General features: G+C 45.0%; 1 protein-coding gene across 1 annotated transcript in view; it reads left to right on the top strand.

Annotated features, from left to right (window-relative positions):
- The window catches only part of LOC129380402 (synaptic vesicular amine transporter-like), a 1,298,997-nt gene that overhangs the window by 153,190 nt on the left and 1,126,824 nt on the right, over positions 1-18,983 (top strand). The window contains exon 2 of the mRNA XM_072286030.1: positions 14,665-14,763. Within this exon, the coding sequence (XP_072142131.1) occupies positions 14,665-14,763 (99 nt within the window). The remainder of the gene's footprint in view (positions 1-14,664; positions 14,764-18,983) is intronic.

Raw genomic sequence — 18,983 nt, 5'->3', positions numbered from 1 at the left:
AACAATATTAATATTATTAAATAGAATAATGTTAATATCTATATATACATAGATGCGTCGGTTGAGGTAAAACACCCGAGCTTTGCTGCTCGTCCTCCTTCGCAGAGTGGATGGGCTGATGAATTTCTTCGTCCATATGCATTGCAGAACGATAACTTTATCATTGTTAGCAGCCCAATCCCACAATCCGTTGAATCGGTTTTGAATCTCCACGAAGTATGATTGCAGTTGAAGACCCTGGCAAAAATTATTTCTTTTCTACAGGACGTAATTACTGAATCAAGAACGCTAATATTTTGATGAGCTGCGGGGAAATAGACATTACCTAATGCCAGTGTTGTGCTGCCTGGAATAAAAATAAACTTTTTGAAGAAATAAATAGCTAAGGCGGCACCGCAAAAGGCATGTTCTAAACGAAATGTGTGACAATTCCCAAGGGGAAATGTTTTTTTTTCTGTTGACAACTAAGTTTCTTGCAATATAGTAATACCAGGGGAGAGTTGAGTACAGATGTAATGTAAGTCAGTACCAGCGGGATAAATGGAACGGCAATTCCACTCTAATATTTTTAGTGTACTTACATGTTGAGGTAAGACCTGCAATAGTAACTGCCTTGTCTAAAATATGGACCTTCAAGAAATTTTTTTAATAATCACAATCTGGCGCCTTCTTTTTGGGCACGGGAGTCAAGCTCCGTGTGTGCGTCTTGTGAGCCACAATCTGAGTTTCTTTCTGATTCCTGTTCTGCATGATACACAGGAGGGGTTTCGTTAAGCCGAATGTTAGAAGGGCTTAATGAGAGCAGCATTCCGGGAAAGTTGGTAATCCATTAATGAAGTATTATTGCGCAAAAAAAGACATGGACGTAAGGGAAGAAGACACCAAGCGCAAACTTTCAATTAAATGTATTGTACCACTGAATCGGTTTATACATGTGAAGCAGCATAGACTGCGCATGCGCTTACATGAAATCGAACTGCGCATTCGCGTAACATAGTTACGAGTCATGTGATGCCGCCTCGAAGAAATTGAGTTCTTTTTCTGTGAGAGCCAGTGAAGGGAAACCAGCACACTTATCACCCAATTTTGCAATCATCTGCGCTTCAGTTATTTCACGGATGAGCTGCGTCCTGTCACGGGACACAATCGTACATTCGTCCTCGATAGATTTGCAGCCAAGATCGCAGCAATGAATCGCCAAGAACCCACCGGTGTCATTTTTTTACGTTGTTGCGGTGTTCGCGGAGCCGATCATTGAGGCAACGCCCAGTTTGCCCGATACATTGCTTCCCACATGAAAGCGGGAGGTTGTAAACACCCCGTGAACACACTCGGCGAACTTTTTGTAGTGATGCTTTCTGCACTTATCGGACGGGACGGTATTTGGATCCGTCAACTTGCAAAGCTTGCCGAGCTTGTTAGGAGAACAAAAAACAACTCTTACATTTGGCCTTTGGACCATCTTCTTTAAGTTATGGGAGATCCCGTGCATGGAAGGTACAACACTTACTTTAGGGCGTTTGCCGGGAGGGGCATCGGCAACTGACTTTTGCGGTATTCAGTTGGGCGTGGTCAGAAGGGCCTGTTTTCAATGTATTCGCATCATTTCCATCTGAAGGCAATGAAAGTCTACGGGCCGCAGTCGGGCGGGAAACTACCTGAAGGGGTTGAGTCATTTGTGCAGTCACCATTTGTGCCAACAGCTCCGACAGGCTCAGATTTTCCATTGCTCTCTTCATTGACATCTCTACTGTCGACGCTATGACATCTGAATGAGATTAGCCCAACACCTGAGAGAGACGATTTGCTCTAACGACATACCTGCGAGGCAGGGGCGTAGCCAGGGGGCGGGGGTTATGGGGCTTCAGCGCCCCCGGAAATTTTTTCGTGCTGTCATGCACTACCGACCAAAACAACCCTAAGCGTCGGAAATCATTCTGGATTTTGTCTGTCTTTTTCAGGCTCGAAAAGACATTTCAGCGCTAACATTGCGAACTCAGGCTGGATTTCGTGGCAACGCCCATGCACCTGGAGTCACAGAACGCTAGGAGCCCGTCCGAGCACAATGTTTTAAGGGCGTCTTTATGGCGAGCGTGCTCGTCGCGGCATCTCACGGAAGCCACGGTATCTACGGAGAGCAGAGATTTCAACTCCGAAACTTTATGGGTGTAATGTTCTCATAAACTTTTGATGCAAACGGTACATTGACATTTCGAAAGTCATGCTTTAGATTTTCAATTCCGTAACCTTGTGGGTTTAATGTTGTTAAAACATTTTACACCAAAGCTGAATTGACTTTTCTAAAGTCGTACATCGAACCATACAACGAGACAAGCCAAATCCACACACTACCAGACAAGTTGACAAATATCACAGCGAGGTCCGATGTGACAAAGAGTTGTGATGGTTCATTTGTGCCGTCATGCAACAGAAAAGAATATCAACTTTTTTTCCCCTGCGCAAAAGCATCCATGTCAAGACTTTAACTAAAGCCAGCAAAGTAACTACGTTGACGACACATAAAGCGTCTTCAGTGTTCTCACCACCCGAGGGCTGCCAATGCAAGTCAGAGCGCACGCGTTCCAGCGCGATGGCCTTAAGGAGCCCGTGTCGCAGGAAATCCGCCGTCGGCGTCGCACGTCGTTTCGCAAACAGATTTTCGAACCACGCATACCCGGGCGCTCTATGTGACGCAAAGAATTCTGAACCAATTGAATTTCCCAATAATGTGGAAAGTTTGGCGAGTTGGTGATTAACCATCATACCTTGGTGGTGAAGCAGCGCACTGACCACTGACAAGTGGGCAGCGAGTGGCGTGTATTTTTGTGTATCTTCGGCTTGTCCTTGTCAGTGGGCTACTTCACCACCATGGTATGATGAAATTCTCAAGCTAAAATACTTCAAAAAATCGTATACTACGACTTACACACAACCTGTAGACATGATAGCTCTCGGATTGCAATTTTACTATAGGAGAAAACATAATTCTGTTACACGAAAACTCAAAGAAACCCATTTTTCGGCGTTTCTACAATTCACAGACCAGTCGCAGCGTCCGCGATTTGCACGCGCCGGCGCATAAATATCTTGGGGAGTCCACCAAGTGGCACGCCCATTTCCTTGAAATACTTCCAGATGGCGCTCACCTCCGCCGCATCGCTTCCCATGCAAGAAGCCGCGTTTCTACCAGAAAGCCCTCCTTCGCGTATAGCGTTCGCGTCCAGCGTTTCCCGGTAAACATTACGGATACATACGCTCCAGATGTCGGCAAGCGTGAAAAGGTCTCAGGGATCTTTGAATGTTAGCGCGCTGCACTCTTAAAAGCGAAGCTTAAGCATCCTCCAATTTTTTTCTCGCGGTTGCCCCGACCACCGCGCGGCGCACTTGAGTGCGCCTTCCTTTTTCTGTCTGAGTGGATTTTCATCTGGCAGTGTTTTGGACGCTTTCTGGCCAGCAGACAAGAAAAAGAAACAATGCTAGCCGCCGTCACTGTCAGGACTCGAAGGATTGCCACGCGTTCGCTTGAGCGCAACCTCTCCGGAAAGTCTTGCCTCGCGGGCGTAGGATACCGAGCAGTATGCGTATGGTTCTCTGTGGACCAGGCGTCTCACGTTTTCTTCGATGTTCCTTCGGCAGCCACATTAGGTGCCCAAAGTAGGCATTCGGTTGTGACCGATATGCCTTTCTTTGCGTTTCTTCATGTAGATGCCCCCGCGGCACACACACAAAAAAATTGTCGCCACGAAGCGAATTGTCACATGGTGAATGTTGGATTTTGCTACTTGTTCTTTTGCGGAAAGTAATGGGCCATGGGATGCTTCAGCTGCCGGATACTCTTACTATATTATTGAGATAGCAATTATATGTGCACTCCAGGCGCATTCCTGCCGTCGCCCCCATGTTCTGTCCAAGGGCAATAAAAGCCCACGGGTGTGCCGGTGATGGCGGTTCAGTCTTGTATGCGGCCTTCTGTCGCGCGCGATGCGCCAGCGGAAGTACGACCTTAGGATTGTGTGATTGCGCAATATGTTTACATGCCTTGTTTGATGCATTATACAGTGCGAATTTTTCTTAGTTACGTAAATTTATTGGAGACATTTACGCATATTTAAATATCTTGTTGCGAGGTTTTGTGTATACGTGCTGTGAACTTTCTTTCCAATTACAGTTTATTGCTTTTATCGAGCTGTATCTTCGCGTTTGTATATTTAATTGTAGCTTCACATTTCTAATGTACGAGGGCGGGTCAAATGAAAGTGAGCCAACCCATCTCGCGCAATAATGGTTCAGTTCATTATTAAGCTTCGCCTTTAAGAGTGGAACGCGATAGCATTCAAAGATTCCTGACTGCTTCTCACGCTTCCCGGAAACTGGAGCGTATGTAACCGCAATGTTTGCCTGGAAACGCTCGCCGCGAACGCTATGCACAAAGGCGTGCTTTGTGGTGGAACCGCGGCCTCTTGCGCGGGCCGCGATGCGGCGGAGGCGAGGGCCACATGGAATTATTGTAAGTAACCGGGAGCGCCGCTCCGTCCCCCCCAAGACACCCATCGCGCCGGCGCCCTCAAAATGGCGGGCGCCGCGGCCGGTCTGTCACCGCCGCGGCCGGTTTGGGATGCCAAGGGGTTTCTTTGAGGCTTCGCGTAACAGAATTTTGTTGTGTCGTATAGTCAAATTACAGTGCGAGAGCTATTATGTCTCTAGGTTGTGTGCAAGTTTTCATTTACGATTTTTCTACTGATTGTAGCTTGATAAATTCAATTGGCTCAGTCAATTTCTTGCTTCATATGTAAGGCCTGGGTGTATGTAGTTCGAAAATCTTGCTGCTGCAACGTTTGACGCCGACGTTGGACGCCGGATTTTTAAGCCTCATTTTAACGCGACAGGGTTAATTTAACGCGAGAGCGTTAAAATGAGGCTGACGACTTCTTGGCGGCAATTTGGACCAGCGATGAATCATGGTACCGCTACTACGAGCCTAAAACACGACGGCAAAGCTCAGAGTAGAAATATTCGAAATCACCATCCCCATAGAAAGAAAAGGCCGTCATTTCCGCCGGAATGGTATTGCTGACTTTTATTTCGTTTGTCAAGAGCCATTACTGACCGAATTTGCTAAACCTGGAGAGACTATCAATCGTTTCCGATACTGTGAAACGCCGGATCGGCTGCGTGTCGTAATCAAGAACACACGACGGGGGAAATTTGACGAACGGGGTCATATTGCTCCACGACAATGCCCGTCCTCACGTCGCTGATGTGGTTAACACAAAACTGGCAAAGTTCAAGTGGGAAACGCTGCAACATACGCCATATGGCCAAAAGCTGTCGCCTTGCAGCTTCCATATTTTGGGGCAGTTGAAGAAACAGCTCAAGGGAATCTCATTTTTGTCGGACGATGACGTGAAAGAATGAGTTACAGACTTTTTGAAAAAGCAAACCAAGGACTTTTATGAGACGGGAATCAGGCGACGGGTTAGTCATTGGGACAAATATCTAAATGCTCATGGAGACTACTTTTAAATAAAGTACCCCGTTTGTCATATGTTCGCACTGGCTCATTTTCATTTGACTCGATCGCCCTCGCATACTTTGCAGGACTCCAGCATTTTATATGTGCTCTCAGTTGCGACTATAATTTCGGTGCAATTACAATACACGACCGGTTACAGCTGTTCCTGCGCAATACCTTGGAACAAAGGTCAGCGTCATTGAGATTTTTCCGTGGCCGTTACATATGTACAAAAATGTATATAAGGTTCGTTAATGACAAAGCTTCATTAAAATATTTGTCCTCAATTAGTTATTTTCAGCGCCTTTACATTGTTCATATCACGGCGTGCACTGCTTTTCTGGTTTCGTACTGATATAGTTCTAAAGCTCATGTGATATTTTCTTTACCTATTAAATGGACAAAAAATATGGAAGCATTGACATCAGTTATTTCGAGCCCAACTTTTGGGACATACGCGTATATTATTTATGAAAAAATACATATTTTGCTTGTCTTGACAGTGCGTAGCCTTCAAGAATTCGATTGGAGCATCTTTGTCAATGGCTATGCAGTTATTCGTGTATTTCATCTCTCGACAAATTCTATAAAGAGGAGCGGAGCTGGAACGTAAGCCCCCCCCTCCCTCGAACGATATTTCTGGCTACGCCACTGCTGCGAGGTCGTTCTGTAATAATAGCATGGGCTCCACGTGTTGAGCATTTCTTTTGCTCAATTATATCCAGCATTTCTAATTCTGGCGCTCTCGCAGTTCAGTTTCCTATTGAAAAAAATGTGAACAAGAATGTACGAGAAATATTGTACGCTATTATTTCTCCATAGACTGTACGATTTCTCGTCGACTGAACGATTTGTCGTACTACACGTATATATGAGATTGCGTTCTTGCCAATGAACGAGATTCTCATACATCATGAACGAGTTTGTACGAGCTGAGTGCATATAAGATGAACGACCTTGTACGACCTGCATGGGTATGAACCCTAACAATTATTGGCACTTGCTTTACGTATTTACTATAGCAAGTCAAATAGAATTCTTGTAAGTGGTACTACATGCATAGTCACTGGTGCTGACCTTACTACAGTGCTGTTTTGCTGTAATGGTTAGTTCACAATTCTACGGTAAGCAGTAATTTTGAGGTGAAAATGCCAGATGAAGTAAAGGCTTGTATATGTAAAAAAAAAAAGGTACACTTCACACAGGTTCTTTTGCACTGCCATTCTAGCTTTCATTATTAGTGATGTCCTCTTAGTTTGTTGGGCTGCTGAGCACGAGGTCGCGGGATCGAATCCCGGCCACGGCGGCCGCATTTAGATGGGGGCGAAATGCGAAAACACCTGTGTACTTAGATTTAGGTGCACGTTAAAGATCCCCAGGTGGTCGAAATTTCCGGAGTCCTCCACTACGGCGTGCCTCATAATCAGAAAGTGGTTTTGGCACGTTAAACCCCATAATTCTTCATGTCCTCTTAGTTTAAGCAACAGCATGTGATACATCTCACAAGTGTTGTTTATTGTACCTTCCATTGGTACTTTGATACACCCAGTCCGCTGACTGATTACCATTGGAATGGGTTCCTTGTGTGAGAGCTTGCAGGGCACCTGAAAAAGTAAAGAAAAGCCAACAATTTGTTTTCACTTATGCAATAAGATAGCACATAGGCAAAATCAGTTTGCCTACATTCACACAGGTAAGAGTGCTCCAGCGTTCCGAACATATAGGATACTGAACAAGTTTAGTAAAAATAAGTGGTTTTCTGCAACGCTTATGACTTCTAAAGGAACCTGCATTACTCTGATAGAATAACCTGTCGCATTATAGCAGACCACCGAAACAAGTTATCACCGTAAAAAAAGAAAAACATTGTTTGATCAATAATAATTACTACTATTAACCAACAGAAGTAACAAGCCTAAAATGTAATTTGAAAAAGCAGCACAAACAGGTCGGGCAAATTAAATTACTTTGAAAGTGCCCCTCTGCCGGCGACGTAAAAACCGTGGTGGCGTAGCGGCTTTGACATTGCCCTGCTAAGCTAAATGGCGTAGGATAAAATTCTGGCCACAATGCCTGCGTTTCCATGCTGGCAAAATGCAAAAAACATAAGGTGCATTGGGCGCACATTAAAGAACCCCGAGTGTACAAAATTAATCCAGAGTCCCCCACTAAAGCATCCTTCATAATCATATTGTGGTATTGGCAGATAAAACTCCAGAATTTAATTTACTTAGAGCAAATAGTATATGCATAAGGACAAATGCTTGTACAGAATCATCTGACAGCAGCTACATTTAACGAAATTTCATACTTTCTAAAATAAGAAATTGTCAAATGACTTTAGCAAATGTCTATTTATGTCAAAATTATTGCCATTAGTTTTATATGGCCCATTCTGCCTTACCTTCTTTTTAACTAAATTATATGTGCAGTGCAGGTGCTCACTACACCTAGAAAATTTGGCACCAGTCCTTAAAGTGCATGGTATAGTTTCAAGCGACAGCGCAAGTTTGCTTTGCGATTGTTAACCTATGCGAATGATTTTCCGACTTCTTCACATCACGGACTCCTGGGCAGGATCACTAGTCACGCTGGGCCTTTTTTCATCTGTTTTCCACAAAATGATGCCCGTGAAGACATTAACTTGAGTTTGCAATTGTTAATGCATCCTGTTTCATAATGATGAATTTATGGACTATGACTCCAGTCAAGCCAACAGAGCTCCTGTTCTGGGAGGTTAAGTTCATGGTCTTGCCTCAGAAAGAGCTTACTGTTTGCACGCTACATGGTGCAGGGCACTCTCGTCAGGGTTGGGTGAATTGCCGCAGTGTTGATTCATTTGTGCAGAATGGCAGTTGCAGGTTTAGTGGGCTTGTAGGAAGACAACCTCAAGATATCTTTGTGGTTTCAATGGGCTCTTTTGGTTTTAGTACATCAAGTTTTCTTGTGATTGTCTGCAAAAGTGGTCCTTTAGTGTCGCCGTGAAGATGGCATTTAGTTGTTGTTGTGCCATACTACGTGTACCATGTGGCTACCAGGAGACGACGGGAGCTGCCATACAACGTGCACCACGTGTGTATCAGCGAGGCGACAGGAGCTCGCACTTCGCCCTGACGAAACAAGAATTCGACATGGAAGGCGATTTCAAGAAGCGCCCAGCCATCTCCACGACGAAGGAAGAATTCGACGCGGGCGACGTCATCACCCTGCCCCGCCTGGCTCTTGCCGACGAGGGTCGCCAATGGACTAAAAGGGAGACCCATTATGAGAAGAGACAGTCGCTTCCAGCCCCCCAGTCGGTCTGCATATCAGACCGACTGGGTCTGATATGTCATCTTTAGGCATATTATCATTAGGCATATATCACCTTTAGGCATATCATCTCCACCGGAGATGATATGCCTATTACGAAGAACACAAAGGCCCAGCATGACGAACGTTTGCGTGCCGGGCTAGAAAGGGCAAGACTCACGTTAATCCTGAAGAATCTGTTTGGTATTAAGGAGATAAAATTTCTAGGGGATATAATCAATGAAAGCAGCGTGCGTCCAAGCTCCGAATTTATTGAAGGAGTCCGAGCCATGCCGGAAGACAAAAAGGCTGTGAGAAGAATGATGGGTGTCGTTGACTATTTTGGAAAGTATGCTCCCAGATTAAGGGATAAAACGGCGATGCTGCGAAGCGCGTCGTCAAGGAGGATACGGTTTTTGAGTGAACCATAGCCCATGGGCACGAGGGGCAGAACGTCCGCGAGGCATTAACATTTCAGCCGCTCCAGGCCTTTTTTGATGAGTCATCCTGTTTCATGTCCACTGCAGGCCTCTCTCGGCGATCTCCAATTAGCCATCTCCTGCGCCAACCAACTAGCGCCTGCGAATTTCTTACTTTGATCGGCCCACCTAGTCTCTTGCCGACCTCGATTGCGCATCCATTCTGCAACCATAATGGTTCACCGGTTATCTAATCTGTGCATTGCATGAGGTGCCCAGCTACATTTCTCGGCAGACGCATCAGCCATCGGCATTGGCGCGTCGCTACAGCAAAAACGCCAGTATGAATGGCGCCCATTTATGTACGCCTCGCCAGCGCTGATAGCGAAACGCGATATTCGCAAATCGAGAAAGAAACGCTTGTCATAGTATCCGCATGTGAAACATTCCACCACTTTACTTATGGCTGCTAGATCTTCATAGAGATGGACCACCTACCGTTGTTCGCCATCGCAAGAAAATGCATTTGAGGAATGCCACCCACGCTACAGCGTTTGTTTGTTCGCTTTCTAATACGATTATGCGCATGCGGCACCCTCACAGGAAGCTATAAAAGAGAACCAAATAAAGAGACGAGCCCGTTGATGGCCAACCACTGTATCTGTAGTCTTGCTCAGGCGCACACGATACAGATGGGATTTAGAAAATTTTGTCCTAAAACCTACGGTGAGAGAAAGGATGCGTTTACCTTAACTGAATGGCCCCACCTTATTGAGGGAGCCTCGGGATCGCGTTGATTACGCCTATCGTCTCATTCGTATCTAGTCCTATGCTCCGGCTGGCTTGCCCAGAGTAGCAACATAGCGGGGCCCATGTGGTTGCCGATTTCAATGCATTGTTGTTATGGGGAGCTTTTCCTCTATAGTTGTTTATATTAACTTCATGAATAAAGGAACTCACCGGATATGCAGCAAACACACTTGAAATAGTCAGTGATACAGATCTGGTCTCGCGAACAGCAGAGAATGCCCCCTACCACCGAACTGACGTACTTAGGTGATCAATTCCTAGTGAGTTGTCGGCTTCCGAAGCTCTCCCTGAATGAATTTAGTGCTTTTTCATTCCAATAGACTCTGCGTTGGTCAGTACCAGGGCCACATGAACGTTGGTCGGTCCGCTGCCATGCAAAATGCCACGTGACAAATCATTAGGTGTAAGAGCAGCCCGCTGGCAGTGCTTGCCTGGTCGGGAAAAGAAACAGAGGTGCCTATTCTATCACGGCCAGGTATCCAGCCGCACGCTCTAGAGGGTGCACTAAGACACGAGGAAAGGCAGTTAACTGCTGACGTCTTCACAAAACTGCCAGGGGCGTACAGGGATCTTCGAAGAACGCTGCACGCACTCAGCTGCGCATGTCACTCAACCGCAGTCCAGTAGTCTCGCACCACCTCTCCGTTTTCTTCTTTTTCCTTCCTGTATATATTTTGCAACTCTTTGTGTTCTCTGAGTATAATTTTCTAAAGCATGTGAACACATAACACACGTAGAATGGCTGTTGTTGGCTAGGTTCTCCGCCTCGGTTGTGGTTACAGTGTTTGAGTTCCAGAAGCTAAAAGGTTCACAACGAAGGAGAACTGAGGCTGAGCAAAGAAGATTAGCCCAATTCATGGCTGATCTCTCAGAGTTGGTCACGCCGCTTCACAAACAAAAAACAACAGCCTGTGTTATGCTATAAGCATAAGGATACCACCATCATCATCAGCCTATTTTCTGTTCACTGCAACACGAAGGCCTCTCCCTGCAATCTCCAATTGCCCGTGTCCTGCGCCCACAGATTGCAACTAGCGACCGCGAATTTCCGAATTTCGTCGCCTCACCTAGCCTTTTGCCGTCCTCCACTGTGCTTCCCTTCTTTTGGCACCCATTCTGTAACTCTAATGGTCCACCGTTTATCTAACCTATGCATCATATGATCTGCCCAACCCCATTTTCTTCTCTTAATGTCAATTAGAATATCGGCTATCTCCGTTTGCTCTGTGATACAAACCGCTCTCTTTCTGTCTCTTAACGTTACGCCTAACATTCTTCGTTCCATCGCTCTTTGCGCGGTCCTTCACTTGTTTTCAAGCTTCTTTGTTAGTCTCCAAGTTTCTGCCCCATATGTCAGCACCGGTAAAATGCACTGATTGTAGACCTTTCTTTTCAATGATAATGGTAAGCGTTCAGTCAGGAGCTGATAGTGTCTGCCCTATCGCTCCAATCCATTTTTATTCTTCTGTAAATTTACTTCTCATGACCAGGGTTCCCTGTGTGTATTTGACCTAGGTAAACGTACTCCTTCACAGACCCTAGAGGCTGACTGGCGATCCCTGCCTGGCTATTCATCATTATCTTTGTCTTCTGCATATTAATCTTCAGCCCCACTCTTACTCTCTCTGTTAAGGTCCTCAATAATTCGTAGTAACTTGTCTCCAGTGTTGCTGAACAGGAAAATGTAATCTGCAAATCGTAGGTTGCTTAAACATTCGCCATTTATCCTCACTCCCAAGCCTTCCCAGTTTATTAGGTTGAATACTTCTCCCGTGCACGAAGTGAATAGCATTGAAAAGATTCTGTCTCCTTGTCTGACCCCTTTCATTATAGGTATCTTCCTACTTTTCTTGTGGAGAATTAAGGTAGCTGTTGACCCTCTGTAGATATTTTCTAAGATATTTATGTAAGCGTGCTGTACTCCTTGATTACATAATGCCTCTGTGACTGCTGGTATCTCTACTGAATCAAATGCTTCTGCGTAATAAATGAAAGCCATATAGAAAGGCTGATCTTATTTTGTAGTTTCCTTGACTATCTGATTAATGACCTGGATGTGATCCATGGTAGAGAATCCCATCCTGAAACCAGCATGTTCTCTTGCTTGACTAAAATCCTGTGTTGCCCGTATTGTATTCGAAATTATCTGGGGGAATGTTTTTATATAAAACTGGAAGTAATTTTTGAATTCTTGAACATCTCGCTTTTTGTGGATTTGTATGATGTTGGCATTCTTCCAGTTCTCTGGGAGCTTAGAAGTCGATAGACAGTTCGTTTAGAGGGCGACCTGTTTTTCAAGCATTATGTCTCCTCCACCTTTGATTAAATCGAGTGTTATTCCATCTTCTCCTTCCAATTTTCCCTGTTTCATGTTTTACAACATCCTTCTAGCCTCATCGCTAGTTATAGAAGGACTCTTTGTAACCTGTTCATTACTACATTGAATAGAGGTGTCGTGGCTGCTCTGCGTACAGTGCAGGTGAGTATAGAATTCTTCCGCTGGATTTACTATATCTTCGAGATCGCTGATGATAATACCCTGCTTATCTTTCCGTGCATACAACTTGGTTTTTCCTATGCCAAGTTTCATTCTCACTGTTTTCAGGCTGCGTCCATTTTTTACTGCTTCCCCATTCTTTCTCATGTTATAATTTCCAATATCCCTTATTTTCTGCTTCTTGATTAGTTTCGACAGTTCCGCGAATTCTATCTTATCTCTTCAGTTGCCGACTTTCACTCTTTATCATTTCTTTATTAGATCTATTGTTATATGGAAGAGCTTGCCTACTCGTTGCCTTGGTGCCTTACCTCCCACTTCAATTGCTGCTTCTGAAGCTAGCCTACTTACGGTTTCATTCATTAGCTGCATACGCAGCCTGCATTAATATGTAGTCTGCATATTGCTTGGACGTACCAAGCTTAATTGGTCTACTTTTACCCTTATTGTATCTAGGTTGGCCGGTTTCTTCTTGACCAATTTTACTCTTTCTTTCTTCAAATTGAGGTGAATCCTAGACTTTCCTACCCTATGATCACTGCAATTTACCCTACCTAACACTTGTACATCCTGGACTATGCTGGGATCGGCGGAAAGCGTGAAACCAATTTCGTTTCTTGTTTTACCATTAGGGCTTTTCCAGGCTCGTTTTTTGTTGCTACGCTTTTTCAAGAAGGTGTTCATTATTCGCAGCTTATTCCTTTCCGTGAATTCTACCGGCATCTCTCCTCTAGCGTTCCTAAAATCGACCCCGTAGTTGCCAATTGCTTGTCTTGTCCCCACATTTGCATTGAAGTCGCCCAATACTACAATATACTGAGTTGGCACTTTTCTTATCGCTAATTCAAGATATTCATAAAACTGATGCACTTCATCATCATGACTGGATGTTGGAGCGTAGGCTTGTACCACCTTTATTTTATATCTCTTATCAAATTTTATTACGACTACTGCTGCCCTCTCAATAATGCTATAGAATTCGTCAATGTTGCCAGCTATTTCCTTATGTATTATCAATCCTACCCCATATTGCTTCGTATCTAGGAGACCTCTATAGCAGAGGATATGGCCGCTTGTCAGCACTGTATAAGCCACACCAGTTCTTCTAAGGTCACTAAGGCCAGCTGACTAAGGCCAATGATATCGCAAACAATTTCTGATAGCAACAGAAAGAGTCCTGCTCAGCTAGCCTCACTCGAGAGAGTCCGGGTGTTAAAAGTTGCCAGGGTCTGTTTTCATTGGCGGCCTGTCCGGGTCCTTAGGGCTTTGCACAACCTAAGATTATGCATACTGTCTTTTCAGCGCCGAACAAGCTCTTCCAGCTATGGCAGTGAATCTGTTGCACACGGGAAAGAAAAGAAAAGGCTGGGGCATGACTCCACCACATGTTTCGTTGAATGTACCGCAGATGTGGTACCGGCATACCTCTTACTTGTGGTGAATGCTACATAAAACAAACGGGACGATGCGCAAGCGACAGGCCACGGGTTTATATGTTAGCAGTCTGAAATAAACTAAGTGCGCGTATACCTGCGTATAGTGGTTTCTGCAGATGAGAGTTGGGGCATTTCTGTGGAGAGATTATTGGGAAAAGGAAAATCACCCTCACGAAATATATTCTTGAATCCTAAGACATGCGGAAAAGGGGATATAGATGCATCGGTGACATGTCTGCATACTTCTACGGATCAGAAAGTGATTTGTAAAAACTTAGTCAAGAGTTCCTCGGAATACCATCTAGTCACGTGAAAGCATTGTTAAAGATGAAGCAGGTCACTGACCAAGCTCAACATAAAAATAAAATGACTTTATTTAGACTTATTTTGACATATGACGTCATTTTATTTTGACTTTTGTCGGTGGAGTGTGCAGTATATAGGCGAATGCCTGTGAAAACAGTCGGCAGTGGCGCTCGCGCAATTATTACCTGGTTTGTGTTGGTTTCTTGCCCTCTTCTAATAAAGATTGTGGAGTGTTCCTGAGTAGATGTTGAGCTCATACTTATGCATATTTCCCCAAACTATAGAATTCTCAATACTTTTTGGAGAAATGCAATGACGCTCTGTGTAAGCTTCCGCGGATACTAGAATACCAGAAGCATCGACAAGAAAATGCCATAAAAAATATCTGCGCAGCGTCTCCGCTGGAGGTGGTGCAGTCGAAGCCAGCCGCTTGGCTGTTCGCCGCTGTGTGCGTCTCGCTTTTCCTGGACAGCGCCCTCCTGACTGCTGTGGGTGAGTACGCGCTTTCGTTTTTACAAAATACTCTTTACTCTCAAAGCCAGTACACACGCAGTTGGTCGGACCCAAAGCCTTCAGGGCTAGAGATGGGGCCGAATGCTAAACAAGTACAATAATATGGGCAGACTTTTTGATTGCAGGGCACAATCACAAGGCACTCCAGAAACGCGCAAAAAAATTCTCAACCTTAAGAGGAAGCTTTAGCTCGGGCCCAACTCTGACGTGGCCAATTGAAATACGTATAAAACGCAAAACCGTTTTGGTGACATGACCTCTGGACCGATTTTAATAAAATTTGTTGCATTTGAGAGAGAAAGGTAAATTTGAGTGATTGTTGTAAACGGAATTTCGATTTAGTGCCTGGGTTTAGTTAAAAAAATTCAAAAATTTGAGTTTGAAAAAAGTAGAAGCACGAAGCTTACAAAGTAATAGCTCTACATCAAGAACAGATGTCGCGGTTCTGTAAGAGGAAGTCATTAGATTATTGAAAGCGGACAAATTCGATTTGTCATTTTATATCTTACGTGGAATTGTTACGTTGTAAACAAGGGTTATGCAAAAGCCGTATTTCCATAATACCAGATTTCTTTGAAATTCATGTGTAACATATCGATTTTGTCCGCGTTCGATGTACTGTTATATGCAATTCACAGAATTGTGATCATTTATCATTGCTGAGATACATAGTTCTAAACTTGAAAGTTTTGTTCTCTGAAAATTTTTGATTTTAGCCAATTTTTAATAAAGAATTGACGACCTAAATAAAAAATTCGACACCAACAGTCACTAGATCTTAAAATTTCTTTTAAATGCAAGAAACCTCGCCAAATTCGGTGCAGTGTTTGCTGAGAAAAACAAATTCTCCTTTTGCACGTATTTAGACAGGTGCGCACGAGCTAAAGCTTCCTCTTCAGTATATTACTGTGTGGTATACTCGACCAAAGCATACCACAAGCATGCACTAAAAATAGTCCTTTTTGTTTTAAAGCTCAGTTACACGCTTCTTCATTCCAATAGTTCCATAGAAATCAGGAAAAGATGTTTTCAAGATGCCAAAAAGTTATTCTTTTCTTTTACTTCGTTTGGAACTTCATTACACACGTAGGCTCCTTTATATTCTATGAGTCTGGCTGTATGTATTATGAAATGGTAGTAAGTTAAATAGATTGTTAGTAGGGGCTCTTGTATGTTTCATTGGTAATCTGAATATAGTAAGGGGCAGCGGGTTAGGTTACTTACTATTGTATTTACTACTTCATCTATCGTGAATTTATATGCAGTTGATACGGGTAGTATGCGTAGCTGCTGAAAGAATGGCATACGGGGGTGTGTGCTTTTTGAGTAAGTTATTATACGAATAGCGCATTTTTGAAGGCGAGAAACACGATATAAATATATAATTAATGCGATAGGATTGCAATCTCCTTCGGAAGGAGAGATTTGGAGGGAAGGCTTACACATGCTTCGCCGCTATCATCAATGTGGAAAGCTTCGGAAATAAGACGTGTGTGGTCATCGCGGTAGTTTTACCGATAGGTCACATCTTTAAAAGACGGCTTGCAGGCGCATTCATTGCGATGCAGGGATAATTGACTGTCTCTAGCTCGTTCTTGAACTTTGTTTGAGTGTTCGCGCATGCGTTCATTGATGCACCGCCCAGTTTGACCGATATAAGATCGCTTGCATGAAAGAGGAATCTTATAAACCCCACAGTCGCTACATTCAACAAGAAACCTGTGCTGCTTTTTACAACTTTTTTGTTGTTCTCGGTCACACGATTGACTTGGTGGCACATAACTGATTTCTCGCAGTGAACAGCAACTTAACGCCTGGCCTGCGGACAACGTTTTTGAGATTAAGCGCAACCTGGCGCACATATGGGATAACCACAATCATTTGCCATAAGGGATTCGGCGATTGAGTGGCTACCGACTGCTTTGTTTTAAGGCTTGTTGCGAGGCTTTCAGCGATGCTAGTTAAAAGCGCTGGCGGGAAACCTGCGAGCTTCAGCCTGGCTACTTGCAATTCGAAGCTTGCATCTACTTGGTGGCCGCAAGACCTGATGAGGGCCGTCTTCATGCAAGATCTTGCAATACCGCGCTTAAGTACCTTTCAGTGCGCGGAGGAAAACGAAAGAAGGCTCTTATGAGAAAGAGGAGTATAACCTCAACGTACACAATTGCTTGAGAACGACAGCTCCAAGTCCAAGAAACGCAGCTTGTTGTCTGAAGGATGCTCCGTGGTCAATTCAAAGGAATGTAAAACTATGCGGAACAGGACAAATATTATAGCAGCAGCAGGCTGCGCATCATTAGTGCTAGTATTGCAAAAAATTAAAAAGTCATCAAAGTATCACATCACTTCTACAGTCCTCGTCTGGCTGAGCTTAGTTATAAAATTGCGGTCATAGCTGGCCAATAATATGGCGCTAAGAACAGGGGCCATACATGAACCGATGTACACACCTTTGTTTTGTATAGCAAGCATGTCCTCCATGGAGACGAAAGTGGAAAGCATGTAAAAACTGAAGAGCTCCAAAAACCTGTTGACATTGATACCACATGCATTGGGAAACTTGAGAACACCGTGTTTGTGAATGCAATGGTCAACTTCGATGCATACATCTTCTTGAGGCAAATAGTAATATGAAATGAAATTATAGGGTTTTACGTGCCAAAACCACTTTCTGATTATGAGGCACGCCGTAGCGAAGGACTCCGGAAATTTCGATTACCTGTGGTTCTTTAAGGTGCACCTAAATGTAAGTACACACGTGTTCTCGCATTTCGCCCCCATCGAAATGCGGCCGCCGTGGCCGGGATTCGATCCCGCGACCTCCTGCTCAGCATAGCCACTGAGCAACCACGGCGGGTAGAGTAATATGTAAGGCGGGCCTCATCAAGTCTTGTGACCACGAAGTAGATGCATGCTTCGAATTGCAGGCAGCGAGGCTGAAGCTCGCTGGTTTCCCGCTACCGTCTTTAACTAGCATCACTGAAAGCCTCGCAACAATTAAGCCTTAAAAGAAAGCAATCGGCAGCTGCCCTTTCTCAGAATCGCTCATGGCAAATAGTTGCGGTTATCCCATATGTGTATCAGGTTGCGCATAATCTCAAAAAGATTGTCAGCAGGGCTGGGATTCGGTTGCTGTTCACTGCCAGAAATGAGTTAGGTAGCCTGACGGGACAAGCTGAAACACAAAGGACCTACACCGAATGGGCGAAGGACCAGAAGAAGGCTCTCGATAAATTTACCGAAGAAATCGCAACGGCGTCGCAGACACCGTACGTGGACGCCAGACTGACCCACATGTGGTCGGCCCGACATTCGTTGACGCAGCGGTGGAAACGTCAAAGACACAACAGAAAGCTGGCCAAGCGCATAGCAGTCTTGAACAAACAGATCGCCGGGTACGCGGCCAAACTATGTAAGCTAAATTGGCTAAAGACCTGCGACGGCCTACAGGGCAAGCTCTCGACGTGGAAGACGTGGTGTCTCTTGAGGCATCTGATCGACCCGCTGAGAAGCAAAACTGCGACCAATCGCAACCTCACGAAAGTATTGAACACGTACAAGGGAGACAGCCGCAGGCTCCTGGAAGACCTGAAGGCCAAGTACCTAAAGACAGAGAAGGGCCAGTACCCGGTGCCCGAGAGGTATGAAGGACCCGACAACGAAGAACTGGACCGGCCGTTTACCATGACGGAACTGTGGACAGCGATAGATGACAGTAACAAGAGAAGTGCACCCGGCAGGGACACCATAACTTACAAATTACTCGGTAACATGAGCGGTACAGCGGCCCGCGGCCTCCTAGAGCACAGTAACCAAGCCTGGGAGAGCTCGCAATTGCCGAAGGAATGGAAGGACGCCGAGGTCCGCTTCATTCCAAAGCCCGGCAAGGCCCTTACGATAGACAACATACGGCCCATCTCCCTCACATCCTGCGTGGGGAAGGTGATGGAGCGCATGGTCCTTCGCCGGTTGCAGAAGCACCTCGAAGAAACGGATCAGATGCCAGAGACGATGTACGGCTTCAGGCAACATCTCCGCACCCAAGACGTGATGATCCAACTCCACGAACTGGTCGTCAAGCCGGCAACGAGGCGGGCGCCGCGCGGGATACTCGCCCTCGACCTGAAGGGAGCGTTTGACAACGTCTCCTACGCGAGCGTGTTGCAGAATCTAAACAAAACCCTGTGTGGCCGAAAGAC

This window comes from Dermacentor andersoni, chromosome 1, assembly GCF_023375885.2.
Source record: "Dermacentor andersoni chromosome 1, qqDerAnde1_hic_scaffold, whole genome shotgun sequence".
Classification (NCBI taxonomy): Eukaryota; Metazoa; Arthropoda; class Arachnida; order Ixodida; family Ixodidae; genus Dermacentor; species Dermacentor andersoni.
This window is presented reverse-complemented; position numbering and strand designations above follow the sequence as displayed.